Below are 15,036 nucleotides of genomic sequence, written 5' to 3'. Positions count from 1 at the left end.
TGGATGACCGATTGGATGGGGGCTTCAATCGGATCACGGATCTCCTACAGTGTGCTCTTCTGCAGATCAGTAGGATTGCTGAACTGCAGCCCAATAGCAGAGGTAGTCACCAATGCATGTTGTGGTGCTAGAAGGCCAGCTGGCCCAGACTACCACAGCAGTCACCAAGTTGCTGCAATCTGCAGCAGGGCTCTCTCAGGTCCAAGCTACTAGAGGTTATTGACCACAAGTTTCTTAAGAACTCTCGTCTGAGCCACAGCTGCCTTCCACCTCCCATGCTGAAACCACTGGGGGAGCGCCTCCTAGGAGTGCTAGAGTAGGTAAAAGATTACTTAAGGCACACAAATTGGCCTCACACCTGGGTGATAATTAATGTGTAGGCATTGTATAAGCCAGTAAAATGATAAACCTTTTTGAAATCTTAATGTGCAGAGTGCACCTGTAATAGCAGGGGACCCTGCAATGTCAGGTGACATGAATATTAAGTTGGTCTTTGGGCAAATGTAGTTTATTGGAGGGAAAAGGATTGGGACAGATGTTGGACATGACTGATAAACTAAACAATCCCTGCTTGCCTGCATTAAGTGCTCTTCAATGAGCTTCTGCCGCATAGCCTTGGCTGCAGGCAGCTGTTGGAGCCTTCCCGTTTCTTTGCTAGCCTCTGTCATCAGTATGGTGAAAGTCCTCGGCCATTGGTGGCTTTATGTGTGTCCCTGTTGCAGAGCAATGTTATGCAGCATACAGCAAACCACTTTCACACATGACACTCTTTCCGTATTGCAGGAAGCTACCAGACTTGTCCAGGCAGTGGACACGTTGTTTGAGGACTCCAATTGTCTGTTTTTCGAAGGCTCTTGTCTCATGGATCTGATTGAAATGCAGTTCAGCTACTGAGAATGGGTTTGCCCAGCTAATGAACATAGGTGCGGCGGGGAGAAGCATATGCTGCATTCTCCAAGAACGCTCACAAGAACAGGACTACCTGCTTAGAGTATGCAGAAGCAAGGATCCCTTTCACTGGGACTGGGGAATGGCACTGAGATGAGAGGGTCTGGTCTGTTTATGTCAGTATTACTTGGGTGGCAGTGCTGAGGCAAAAGGGAGAGAGAGAGAAAGAGAGAGATGGAAAGAAAACAATGGCAAAAAAGAGGGAAGGGGGAATGGATGGCAATGAACAGAAAAGAGGGGAACATGGATGAGAATGAAGAGAGTGAAAAGAAAAGGAAGCAAAATGGATGGCAACGAAGGGGAGAGGAAAGGACCATATGGCGCTTTGGCAGGAAGAGGGGGTAGGCTGGGACCAGCGCTATGGGGCTGGGGAAGGAAAGAGAGCCAACATTAACTGAGTGCCTAGAGGGCCAACTTGAATGGAAGAACAATAGTGCCAGCTTGGAAGGAGGGGGGGGGGGGGAAGTAATGTACCAGGCTGAATTGGGTTGGAAGAGTGAAGAAAAACCTTTAAATTAACCAGAATGCATAACTTTTAATGTAAAAATTCAATTTTTCTTCTGGTGAGCATGCTCCCAGACTATCCTAGAAATTCATTGCTAATTTTGTGAATTCAACATTTGGATTTTCCTAACTGGCTTTTGTCTACTTATGTTTTTTTCTCCAATACAAGTTAAGAAACGTGAGTACCCTACAGATTAAGTTACAAAGCCTGTGCTACTATTTGTTTTCACATATCAGAGGCTTATAATTAGGGCTGTTCTTCAATTGTCAGCTTTTGGGCATTGTGCCAGCTTTTTTAGAAGCTACTAGTCAGGTTTTAATAGTATTCTACATTGGCTTGTATGCTTCTTGGGATTGCTGACTACAAAGTCAGGACTAAAGAAGGAGAACATTTTCTCCTCCTAGCACCAGTATGCAACAACTCAGAGCCATTCAGTTGGTGGTGCTGGAATAAATAGTCAGTCCTGAAGGCTCTAATGGTTACAGGTTCAGTTCACTTCTTTGCAAGCAACCTTTCTCTTTGGCTGGTAAGCAGTGCAGCATTCCACCTCTACAATTTAAGGATACTTTTTTTTATTATTCATTCATGGGAATGCGGGCATCGCCGGTGTTGGTGCCATAGTGTGTGACTTGGAGGGGAACTTGTTCCCATCCACCACCTTAAACATCCACTCCCTCCACCACCGGCACACTGTGGCTGCAGTGTGTACCATCTACAAGATGCACTGCAGCAACTCGCCAAGGCTTCTTCAACAGCACCTCCCAAACCCACGACCTCTACCACCTAGAAGGACAAGGACAGCAGGCGCATGGGAACATCACCATCTGCATGTTCCCCTCCAAGTCACACACCATCCTGACTTGGAAATATATCGCTGTTCTTTCATCGTCGCTGGGTCAAAATCCTGGAACTCCCTACCTATCAGCACAGTGGGAGTACCTTCACCATACAGACTGCAGCGGTTCAAGAAGGTGGCTCAACACCACTTTCTCAAGGGCAATTAGGGATGGGCAATAAATGCTGGCCTCACCAGCAACAGCTACATGAACAAATAAAAAAAAGAGTCCCAGCACCCCCAACTGGTAGGAATTCACTTGGATTACGGTTTGTTTTTGCCCATTCTGTTTTATAAGCCTTCAAGGTTAGTATCAAAAACATGATTAATATAATAAATAGCCATGAACTTTAAATCTTATAAATCAATCCATTGGCCTTATTTATTGTTTCCTGGTGTGTGCAGTCACAGTCTTACCTTTGACAATCCTATCGTGTCAAAACCAAAGTGGAAGCCAAAGGACTAAGTTTTCTTCGTTTTCTTCTGATTACTTGCGGAGTTCGACGAACTTGTAAGGAGGTTTAAATTATAACATCAGCGAAGTCATTGGCCGTGCCGTTGGGCTTGAGATAATGTTGCCGAAAAGTGCAAAGGCCGTCCCATTTCAGCACCGGGAAGGCGAGCTGCGTCGCTGTGTCCCGGGGACTCGGTATTGCTCTGTCTCAGGTTTATAGTTTACCGCCTGGTTGCCGATAGCAACAGTTGGACTCACTGAAACGAAGGAAGAGCTTTCACAGAGCAACCGAACAAATAACTTTCCAGGGAAAACCACCGATATGAGGATCTTATAAAGAGATTAACCCAAACGGTTCAATTTTAGCCATTTTGTGCAAATTGACTAAGACTTACTGATTTTTTTTTTGCAATATTGCAGTTACGTGTGAAGTAAAATAGACGTGTTTTAAGGGAGTTGACAGTATCGATTTAATTTACACATATCGCACAATGGCTGCTCTGCACCTTCCACGAGAAAAAAATGGATTGTTCCAACAGCAAGTGCTGTTATCTCTAGTTCAATTTTAATATTTTGGTGATAATTACACAAAATACGGAACTTGATTTAACTACCTTAAAATTTCGAGTGTTGCTCCTTTGAATTACCAATGTTCTATTTTGCTGTACAATGCTAGTCATTATCAGATATAGTAGAAAAGAGCAATATATTTGAAACAGAAAAATTCCACAAGTCTGATAAGCCCGAGGAATGATTGGGCAACACGTGAAATATATATTTTTATATTATTAAACTCCATATTGCCAGACAAGTGCCAGGCAATGACCATCTCCAACAAGAGAGTGTCTAACCACCTGCCCTTGACATTCAATGGCATTACCATCACCGAATCCCCCACCATTAACATCCTGGAGGTCACCATTGACCAGAAACTTAACTGGACCAGCCATATAAATACTGTGGCTACAAGAGCAGGTCAGAGGCTGGACATTCTGCGGGGAGTGACTCACCTCCTGACTCCCCAAAGCCTTTCCACCATCTACAAGGCACAAGTCAGGACTGTGATGGAATATTCTCCACTTGCCTGGATGAATGCAGCTCCAACAACACTCAAGAAGCTCGACACCATCCAGGACAAAGCAGCCCGCTTGATTTGCACCCCATCCACCACCCTAAACATTCACTCCCTTCACCACCGGCACACTGTGGCTGCAGTGTGTACCATCCACAGGATGCACTGCAGCAACTCGCCAAGGCTTCTTCGACAGCACCTCCCAAACCCACGACCTCTACCACCTAGAAGGACAAGAGCAGCAGGTACATGGGAACAACACCACCTGCACGTTCCCCTCCAAGTCACACACCATTCCGACTTGGAAATATATCGCCGTTCCTTCATCGTCACTGGGTCAAAATCCTGGAACTGCCTACCTAACAGCACTGTGGGAGAACTTTCACCACACAGACTGCAGCGGTTCAAGAAGGCAGCTCACCACCACTTTCTCAAGGGCAATTAGGGATGGGCAATAAATGCCAGCCTCGCCAGCAATGCCCACATCCCATGAACGAATAAAAAAAAAATTTCCCCATAAACAGACACTGCTTAATATTATTGTCGCTGTTGAATGGAGCAATTTTCAAAAGTACTTTTTTTGTATAAAACCCAGCTTAGTGTAATCACCTGTCCATTATGAATTTGGTTGCTGTAACCAGCATTGGAAAATGTATATCAAAACACACAATGTGCTAGCTGTTTTGGGTTATTTTCTATCATTCTTACTCTAAATATTTCAGCTTTCCTATTAAACTATTCTCATAGGTGAGCTTTGACAGGATACCTAATCATAGAATGGTTACAGCATAGAAGGAGGCCATTCGGCCCATTGAGTTAGCCCCATTCCCCCACTCTTTCCCCGTAGCCCTGCAAATTTTTTCCCTTCTTATCCAATTCCTTTTTGAAAGTTAATATTGAATCTGCTTCCACCACCCTTTCAGGCAACACATTCCAGGTCATAATTACTTGCTGCATAAAATTTTTCCCTCATGTCATCTTCATTCTTTTGCCAATCACCTTCAATCTGTGTCCTCTGGTTCTTGATCCTTCTGCCAATGGGAACAGTTTCTCTTTATTTACTTTATCTAAACCCTTCATGATTGTGAACACTTCTCAAATCTCCTCTCAACCTTCTCTGCTCTAAAGAGAACAACCCCAGCTTCTCCTGTCTATCCATGTAATTGAAGTCCATCCTCTGTGGAACCATTCTAGTAAATCTTTTCTGCACCCTCTCTCAGGCCTTCACATGCTTTCTCAAGTGCGGTGCCCAGAATTGGACACAATACTCCATTTGTGGTCGAACCAGTGTCTTATAAAGGTTCAATATAACTTCCTTACTTTTGTACCCGTTCCTCTATTTATAAAGCCCAGGATCCCATATGCTTTTTTAACCGCTTTCTCAATCTGTCCTGCCACCTTCAAAGATTTGAGTATGTTTACCCCCAGGTCTCTCTGTTCCTGTATCCCTTTTAGAGTTGTACCATTTAGTTTATATTGCCTCTTCTCATTCTTCCTGCCAAAATGTATCACTTCGCACTTCTCTGCGTTAAATTTCATCTGCCATGTGTCCGCCCATTCCACCAGCCTGTCTACGTCCTCTTGAAGTCTATTACTATCCTCCTCACTATTTACTACACTTACAAGTTTTGTTTCATCTACATATTTTGAAATTGTGTCATGTCCACCCAAGTGCAAGTCATTAATATATATCAAAAAAAGCAGTGCTCCTAGTACTGACCCCTGGGGAATACCTTCCTCCAGTCCGAAAAACAACCGTTTACCACTACTCCCTTTTTCCTGTCATTTAAACAATTTTGTATCCATACTGCCACTGCCCCTTTTCATGGGCTTCAATTTTACTGACAACCTAATTTGTGGCACTTTATCGAACGCCTCTTGAAAGTCCATATACACAACATCAACTGCATTGCCCTCATCCACCCTCTCTGTTACCTCATCAAAAAACTCAATCAAGTTAGTTTAACATGATTTGCTTTTAATAAATCCGTGCTAGCTTTCCTTTATTAATCCATACTTGTCCATGTAACTATTAATTTTGTCCCGGATTATCATTTCTAAAAGCTTCCCCAACACAGAGATTAAACTGACTGACCTGTAGTTGCTTTATCCTTACACCCTTTTTTGAACAAGGGTGTAACACTTGCAATTCTCCAGTCCTCTGGCACCACCCCATATCTAAAGGAGGATTGGAAGATTATGACCAGCACCTCTGCAATTTTCACCCTTACTTTCCTCAGCAATCTAGGATGCATCCTATCAGGACCGGGTGACTTATCTACTTTAAGTACTGCCAGCCTTTCCAGTACCTCCTCTTATCAATTTTTAGCCCATCTAGTATCTCAACAACCTCCTCTTATACTGTGACTTTGGCAGCATCTTCTTCCTTGGTAAAGACAGATGCAAAGTACTCATTTAGTACCTCAGCCATGCCCTCTGCCTCCATGCGTAGAGCTCCTTTTTGGTCCCTAATTGGCTCCACCCCTCTTCTTACTTCCCATTTACTATTTATATGTCTATAGAAGGTTTCCCTTTTATGTTAGCTGCCAGTCTATTCTCATACTCTCTCTTTGCCCCTCTTATTTCCTTTTTCACTTCCCCTCTGAACTTTCTATATTCAGCCTGGTTCTCACTTGTATTATCAACGTGACATCTGTCATAAGCCCCCTTTTCCTCCTTCATCTTACTCTCTATGTCTTTCATCATTCAGGGAGCTCTGGCTTTGGTTGCCCTACCTTTCCCCCTCGTGGGAATGTACCTAGATTGTACCTGAACCATCTCCTCTTTAAAGACCTATTGTTCGATTACAGTTTTGCCTGCCAACCTTTAATTCCAATTTACCCGGGCCAGATCCGTTCTCAACCCACTGAAATTGGCCCCCCTCCAATTAAGTATTTTTACTCTAGATTGCTCCTTGTCCTTTTCCATAAACCATGATAACTGTTCCCTAAATGTTCCCCCTCTGACACTTGTTCCACCTCATTCCCCAAAACCAGATCCAGCAATGCCTCCTTCCTCGTTGGGCCGGAAACATACTGATCAAGACAGTTCTCCTGAACACACGAGAAATTACTCCCCCTCTTTGCCCTTTACACTATTACTATCCCAGTCTATATTAGGATAGTTGAAATCCCCCATTATCAATACTCTATAGTTCTTGCACCTCTCTGTAATTTCCCTGCAAATTTGCTCCTCCATATGTTTTCTTTATTTGTTCATGGGATGTGGGCGTCACTGGCAAGGCCAGCATTTATTGCCCAACCCTAATTGCCCTTGAGAAGGTGATGAGCCGCCTTCTTGAACCGCTGCAGTCCATGTGGTGAAGGTTCTCCCACAGTGCTGTTAGGTAGGGAGTTCCAGGATTTTGACCCAGTGACGATGAAGGAATGGCGATATATTTCCAGCTCAGATGGTGTGAACATTTACTTGATTCAGCAATAGAAGTCTACTTGTGCCTTTGACCCAATTATTACAGATTCAAGGTAAGACCAAGACTTGTACAGTCATACCTCTGTTAATTTCTACTCATTTCTTCATTCCCCAAGGTGAATTAAAAATGGATGAGTGGAGCGAACCATCTAAAGAATGATTAGAGAATAGGTTCTCAATAAATGGGATTTGGTTAGGGCAAGTATACTCCTGAGTCATTCATTGAGGGCATGCCAAGATTACCCCATTGGAGGTATTCTTATGACGCAGGGAAGAAGGTGGACCTCCTGAGATCTAGCAGCCACCTCTGTCACAGCAGTCACCAACAATCTTCTATGGTGTTAAAAAAACATCTTATAATTATCAACTATCCTTAGAACACTCATGGAAAGACAGTGATATCAATCTGGGCTTTATTTAATAGTTCTGTTTTCCCTTTTGTGTGTGTGTGTATGTGTGTGTATATATATATATATATATATATACACACACATACATACATAAATACATGATTCAAATATAATTTACTATTTGTGAGCAAATACGCTCTTTGTTAATGGTGTTGTACCAAACCTGGAACTGTCTCACTGCAAGAAGAGAAAATCTGAATAATCAAATATTGTGAAATTAATATACCTATTTGGCAAAGTTAACTGAGCCACTATTTGGTAACCATTCAGGTGCAATGTAAACTGTGGAGAGAGTTTCTGAAGACTCTTCCAACTACATTGCTATATAAAAATAATATTCATTAACTGAACATGGGCAATGCCACAGGCAATTTATTAGTACATAAAATAAATGATCAAACTCCAATCAGATAATTTTACTGTTGTAATACTTCAGTAAAAATGTTTCACATCAACATGTTCAGACAAGCAGTGTTTGATATGTGGAGGGGAAGGAAAATTTCTCTTGAAGACCACATAATTTTCCCTCTGTATTTTCTTTCCTGTAACTTTTCCTAAATGTACAAAACAGTGGGAATGTACCATAAAAAGTGTAAGAATATGAAGCCATTGAAACAAAAATTATGCATTTTGTCTCATTTTAGCTTTGTAGTGGCCTCTTTAATTCAATCACAATACATAAGGTGTTAAAAGCCAGTTGCATTCAGAATCATGCCCTCAGCTGAACTCAATGTGAATGTTGTAAAAGCTTCTGTTTAGTTGTCTCTGATGCTGTTGGCTTGGGAAAGGAGCCAAACCATATTATTCAAACAGAAAGATACAATGCAGAGCTGGATTAAGAATTCCTGGGGCCCTAGGCTCCAAAAGTATTGAGGGTCTTGCTGCCCCCTCCACTTCTGATCCATTAAAACACGAATGTGTAGTAAAGTGCATGAAGAAATAGGACCAGAGAATGTTAACGCATTGCATTAATAATAAAGCAAATAATATCACAATATACTACACTTAAATGAAATTCAACCAGCTGTTGGATGCAGTTTTTCTGCATTATAGTGAGTTTTACCAGGGACCCCATATTTGGCTGGGACCCCTGGGCATTGGTCTCATGGGCCCATGTGTTAATCTGCCCCTAATACTATGCGACTTGTTCAGTTATGTGCATCACTAGCAGTTCCTTTTGAAATTAGCTGACAATTATTCAAATCCAAGGAACCCTAGCAACTGTTTTATGGGTATTAAATAGCTTGGGCTATTCAATTTAGAGATAGCGTTGGCCTGAAATTTTTGCAGACTAGTTAGCGTGCATAATTGGTAATATTAAAAAAGAGTAACTGTATATATAAAAGTTAATTATAAAATATGTAGTTTAGTCTAGAGATTCTTAACCATTTATTATTTTCCTTATCCAAGGAGTTAGTATGATCTAACATGTACTATAAACATATAAATTATATTGTAGTGTCACCTTGGCTTCATTGGTAGCCTGAGAGTCAGAAGGTTGTGGATTCAAATCCCACTTGAGCACAAAATTTAGGCTAACATTTCAGTGCAGCACTGAGGGAGTATTGTATTGTTGGAGGAACGGTCTTTCGGATGAGACATTAATCTGAGGTAATGGCTGACCACTCAGGTGGGAGTAAAGGATCCCAGTATCTAACATTTATGCTCAAGCAACATCACTAAAAACAGGTTATCTGATCATGCTGTAGCGAAACTGTCTGCTGTGTTTGCCTATATGACAACAGTGACTATATTTCAAAAGTATTCCATTGCTGTGATGTGCTTTGGAACATTCTAAAGATGTAATATGGACTTATGTAATTGCAAGTTTTTCTTGCTGCTTTTTTAGTTGCTTGTTCATCTTTGTTCAATGAATTAATTTGGCAGTTAAAGCCTAAAATGAGGTCTGGTTTTGTGATATTCTACCACTTCTTGAAAGGCACAGAATATATCTAGTAGCTAAAGATGTCTAAAGAAAATTGTTCCTTATAGCACAGCGGATTGCAAAGAAAGTAGATCGTGAACCGAGTGGGAACTTGAGAATTTGGTGGGAGTGGCACCCTGTTAAAGTAGTGGGTGAATTGAAATTAAAGTTTATTTTAAAATTTAACATAGAACTTTAAAACTTTAAAAGAAACTGCAAGTTAGTTAACGGTGAACAGAAACTGCAAGTCAGTGACAGTGACAAGTTAATGTTCATGCCACGGGGGACTGGGAGATACACAGAAGCAGATAAAACAGCTGATCAGGAAAACAGCCTTAGTCCTAACAACAAACCCTACCCTGAGGGGGGTACACTGGACAGAGGTAGCTCCACCTAATAAAGGTACACTCAATCCTAACTTGTAAATAACTGGCTTGTGAATAACTGAAATCTTTCCAGCAAATGTAGTTGTGAAACCCCTGCTTACATGGTTGGATGCAACACACTTTTGGTGGAAGGCTGGGATGGATAATAGTAATATGCTCCTCCTGAGTGGACATATGGCTGCAAATGAATTGAAGGTTGGTCATAGATGTTGTTGAGAGGCACTCCGATGGGATTTTAATGCCTTGATTCTCTGATCTCTGGATTGTGAGCAGGTAAGGTCTCTCTGCTTATTTTCCTCCTTCATGAGATAAAGCATTCAGCCGCTGTAAAGTGCTCCATCTTGTGGCTCATTTACAAAACATAAAATTCACGCTTGGATGAAAGACTTTGAAAGCATGTTCAGCCTGGGATTAAGCCAAGTCCAAGAATTCAACATTTTATTGCTAGCTACCAGTGGCCATAGATTTCTGTTGGGTAAGGTTATCAAGAGATATGGAACAAAATTATGTAAAAGGAGTTGAGGTGCAGATAGGCCATGATCTAATAAAATGATTGTAAACAATTTTACAACACCAAGTTATAGTCCAGCAATTTTATTAGTAGGGGTCAAGAACTAGGGGCCATAGATACAAAATAAAATGTAAGGGATTGAGGACAGGGGGCAGGAGAAACTTCTTTACACAGAGTTGCGAGGCTGTGGAAATCACTTCCAGATTTAACGGTTGAGGCCGAAACTATATCAACATTCAAGATTGGATTGGATAGGTGGATAAAGGAAAATGGGTTGAAAGGATATGGGAACAGGGTGGATATGTGGGACCAGAACTATTTACTTGTGTGGATGGTAAATGCAAATACAGACTGGTTGGGCCAGATGTCCTGTTTCCGTGTTGTAAATTCTGTGTATTTCTATATAATTGCTCATAAATACTCATCAGCTATAGCTATCCAAATCTATCCCTAGCCATGTGTATGTCAGAACTATAATTATTTTGCTACTGAAAGTACTTGAATTATTTTTGAACTCCTGGTGAGATGTTACAATTAGTTATTTTAATGAACATGTTAGATCCTGAAACATTTGCCTGAGGAAGGAGAAAATCTCCGAAAGCTTGTGAATTTAAAATAAAATTGCTGGACTATAACTTGGTGTTGTAAAATTGTTTACAATTGTCAACCCCAGTCCATCACCGGCATCTCCACATCATAATAAAATGATGGAACAGCTCAAGAGTTTGAATACTCTACTCCTGTTCCTATATTCTTATAAACTGTTCAGTTAAGAGATTTTAGTCTTCTTTGTTTTCTTTCTTCCTTCTTTGAAATTGCAAACAACAGGTGCCAAGCTAAAGTTTGATAAATATAAACATACATATAAAACTTGCAAAAAAGCCTTAAAACACAAACTTAACTTCATCTACAACATAAATTATATGGCATCTTCCAGATTCATTTTAAAGGTTATTAGATTAATGAAACAATCATGAAACTTTTTTACTTGCCTCCCATGGGTATCCTGGCCAATATTTATCCCTAAACCAACACCACTAAGACAGATTATCTGGGCATGTATCTCATTGCTGTTTGTGGGACCTTGCTGTGTGCAAATTGGCTGTCATGTTTCCCTACATTAAAACAGTGACTATACTTCAAAACTACTTCATTGGCTGTAAAGCGCTTTGGAATGTCCTGAGGCTGTGAAAGGCACTATATAAATGCAAGTCCTTTCCTTTTCTTTTACTGCTCATTGGGAAAAAGAAGCTGTTTATCAGGCTAAATATTATAAGGCCTTAGAGGATCAGAGATAATGTCCAAGCAGTCCGCAGTCAGCCTGCAGGTTGAGCACTGCTACCATATATAGAAGTATACTGTATCCAGTAGTAGAGGGGTCAAGAACTAGGGGCCATAGATACAAAATAAAATGTAAGGGATTGAGGACAGGGGGCAGGAGAAACTTCTTTACACAGAGTTGCGAGGCTGTGGAAATCACTTCCAGATTTAACGGTTGAGGCCGAAACTATATCAACATTCAAGATTGGATTGGATAGGTGGATAAAGGAAAATGGGTTGAAAGGATATGGGAACAGGGTGGATATGTGGGACCAGAACTATTTACTTGTGTGGATGGTAAATGCAAATACAGACTGGTTGGGCCAGATGTCCTGTTTCCGTGTTGTAAATTCTGTGTATTTCTATATAATTGCTCATAAATACTCATCAGCTATAGCTATCCAAATCTATCCCTAGCCATGTGTATGTCAGAACTATAATTATTTTGCTACTGAAAGTACTTGAATTATTTTTGAACTCCTGGTGAGATGTTACAATTAGTTATTTTAATGAACATGTTAGTAATTAAAATCCAAAGGAGTCTTAACAGCTAATGTACTGTGCCATTGATGCAAGATTCTGCTCACAATTCACCACATGATGAGTTCTTTGCCTTTCCTGGGTTATCCAGTGGTAAATGTTAGATGGAGAAAAGGAAGGAGGTGAAGTCAAAGGCTGAGCTTTTTTTCATACATGAACTAGAAGATCACCTATACCATTGCTCACAGTAAGTTGGATGATGCACTTGTTTTATAATGACTGGACAGTTAAACCAGGTACTGCAGAAACATATTATTCTACTGGTGAATCTACGTTGTCTGCTCTATGGGTTTAATATCCTTTCTATAATGGATTGTACAAAACTGCATCCAGTACTTTTACTGTGGCCTAACCAACATTTTGTTTGTACAAATTTATTATGACTCCTTTCTTTATGCCCCATTTAAAAAACCCAAATGCTTTTATATGTAATTAATACACATACTTATCCACATTAAATCTATCACCCATTCCACTAACCTGTCTGTTTTCTTGAACTTTCTTAGTCCTCCTCACTGTTTGCCAAACATCCAACTTAGTCATCCCTATGAACATTTACATATAGCAATAACAAAAGCTGATCCAGTACTGACTGCTGGGGTACACCACTTCCAACCCTTCTCCAATCCAAGCAACATTCATTTACCCCAACTCTTTGTTTCCTGTCTGTCAATCAACTTCCAATGCTGCCAAATTTCCTCCAATAAAATCCCCTGAATTTTTCTAACAAGCCTCTTGTGAGGCACCTTATCAAAGAACAACAACTTTCATTTATATAACACTTTTAACATAGAAAAACATCACAAGGTGCTTCAAAGAGGCATAATCAGAGAAAAATGAACACTGAGTAAAAGAGATATTAGGAGGGCTGACCAACAGTTGGTCAAAGAGGTGGGTTTTAAGGAGAATCTTAATGGAGGAGAGGGAGGTTGAGAAGTTTAGGGAGGAAATTCGAGAGTGTGGGCCTGAAGGCATGGCTGCCAATTGTGGGGCACAAGAGGCCAGAGTTGGAGGAACAGAGAGTCCTGGGGAGTTTGCAAGGCTGGAGGAGGTTACAGAAATAGAATGGGGTGAAGTCATTAAGAGATTTAAATATGAGGATGAGAATTTTAAATTTGAGGCTTTGTGGGGACCAGAAGCCATTTTAGGTCAGCAAGGACAGGAGTGATGGATGATCAGGACTTGGTGTGGATTAGGATGCTGGCAGCAGAATTTTGGATGCGTTTAAGTTTACAGAGCGAGAAGGATGGGAGGTCGGCCAGGAGAGCATTAGAATAGTCGAGTCTGGAAGTGACAAAGGCTTGGATGAGAGTTTCAGCAGCAGATCTGTTGCGAACAGTGTACAGAATTTGTGTAAGAGGCTGAAAACGATGGTTTGGGTCTTCGTAACGTTTAACTTAAAGTAACTGTGGCTCACAGCTCCATTTTGCTTAGCTGGGTTTGCAATCAGTCTCGCTATTTATGTTGATATATTAATCTCACTCCTCATCTCCATTACCGTCCTGTCCCAGTGATGGCTGATGTTTCTGCACCAGGAAACAGGCTTCGCTACCCACAATACACCGCAGACAAACAAACAAACAGATTTCAAGATGGCGGCGGACAGCGACGTGAGGACCTTTGGTTTCTTTGAAAATATACTTCGTAATTGGTTACTTACAGGGTCTCTCACACGCTTCTCATTCTTTCTCTTTTTTTTAAAATCCTGACAGCCAGAATCGGAAGTGTTTGAAATCACGGACTTTACAACGGCGTCAGAGTGGGAGAGGTAGGAGTGAGGGAGGGGAGGCGCTGCTGCTGCTGCTCGAGCTTGTGGCCGTTGGAACCCGCTGATGTCCCGTCCCGTGCTGGTGCTCTCGAGCCCTCAAATCCATTAACCCGCCGGCGACTCCGCCATGCACATTCGTCTTTGGTGTTGACAACATGTTCTTAATCTTGTGACGCCGTGAGGAGCAGGCACACATAATACAAACTAATCTATCTTGCTGATTATCAATTGACAAAGATTAGATACTTACTGAGATCCTCTTTAGTGCGCAGACAGCAGGTTTTATGTTTGCCGTGGGTCGCTTTAGCAAATTTAGATTCTTTAGCAATCACGATCGGTTATGATAGTTTTCCAAACATTCGCATTTGCTACTAGAGGAATCTTAAGGACACCATTTACTTTTTAAAGTTGTGAGGTCGATTCTTCGATGTCCAAGGCAACTTGCTGTTGAAGTAATTCAATATTTCACAATTTGTTGCACATGGATTTATATTTTGCGCACTAAGTTGCCCTTGCAGTTTATGAAGTCGCAACTCATATGATACACTTACAAATTAAATAAGCTGTACATAATTTATGCTGCTCAATATTGTAAGCCAAAATGAGCCTTGTAATGTATTTGTAGAAATGCCTGGGAGCTGGTGCCTGGAAAATATTTGTCTTCTCCCAATTTGAGGCAATCTCAGACATTCCACCATAATTATGGATCTTTTCTCTTGGAGTATAGCAAGTTTCACTTTTTTGTAATATTGTTTCCAGTCTGGAATCTACAAAACTACAGGATCATGCCAGGTCATATGGTTTGTTTTTATGTGAATGTGAATTTCAAGATTGGATTGCAATGTTTGAAGAAACAAAAATCAATTATGATTTTACACAACTTACAAAAAGGGGAGAACAATGAATTTATAGTATTGATGAATGTGTATTCAGC

The 15,036-nt window shown here is 41.0% G+C and overlaps 1 protein-coding gene across 4 annotated transcripts in view; it reads left to right on the top strand.

The window, feature by feature from the left end:
- Window positions 1–13,896: 13,896 nt before the first annotated feature.
- Window positions 13,897–15,036, top strand: part of rab3gap1 (RAB3 GTPase activating protein subunit 1) — a 94,033-nt gene continuing 92,893 nt past the window's right edge. For 2 of the 4 annotated variants that reach the window (XM_067987245.1, XM_067987244.1), the window contains exons 1-2: window positions 13,897–13,944; window positions 14,047–14,102. In XM_067987245.1, coding sequence (XP_067843346.1) covers window positions 13,927–13,944; window positions 14,047–14,102 — 74 coding nt within the window. In that variant the 5' untranslated portion in view covers window positions 13,897–13,926. The remainder of the gene's footprint in view (window positions 13,945–14,046; window positions 14,103–15,036) is intronic. The other 2 variants (XM_067987248.1, XM_067987246.1) reach the window with 1 other exon arrangement.

Source organism: Heptranchias perlo, chromosome 7, assembly GCF_035084215.1.
Source record: "Heptranchias perlo isolate sHepPer1 chromosome 7, sHepPer1.hap1, whole genome shotgun sequence".
Taxonomy (NCBI): Eukaryota; Metazoa; Chordata; class Chondrichthyes; order Hexanchiformes; family Hexanchidae; genus Heptranchias; species Heptranchias perlo.
The sequence above is the reverse complement of the archived record's forward strand: the minus strand, read 5'-3'. Positions and strand labels throughout refer to the sequence as shown.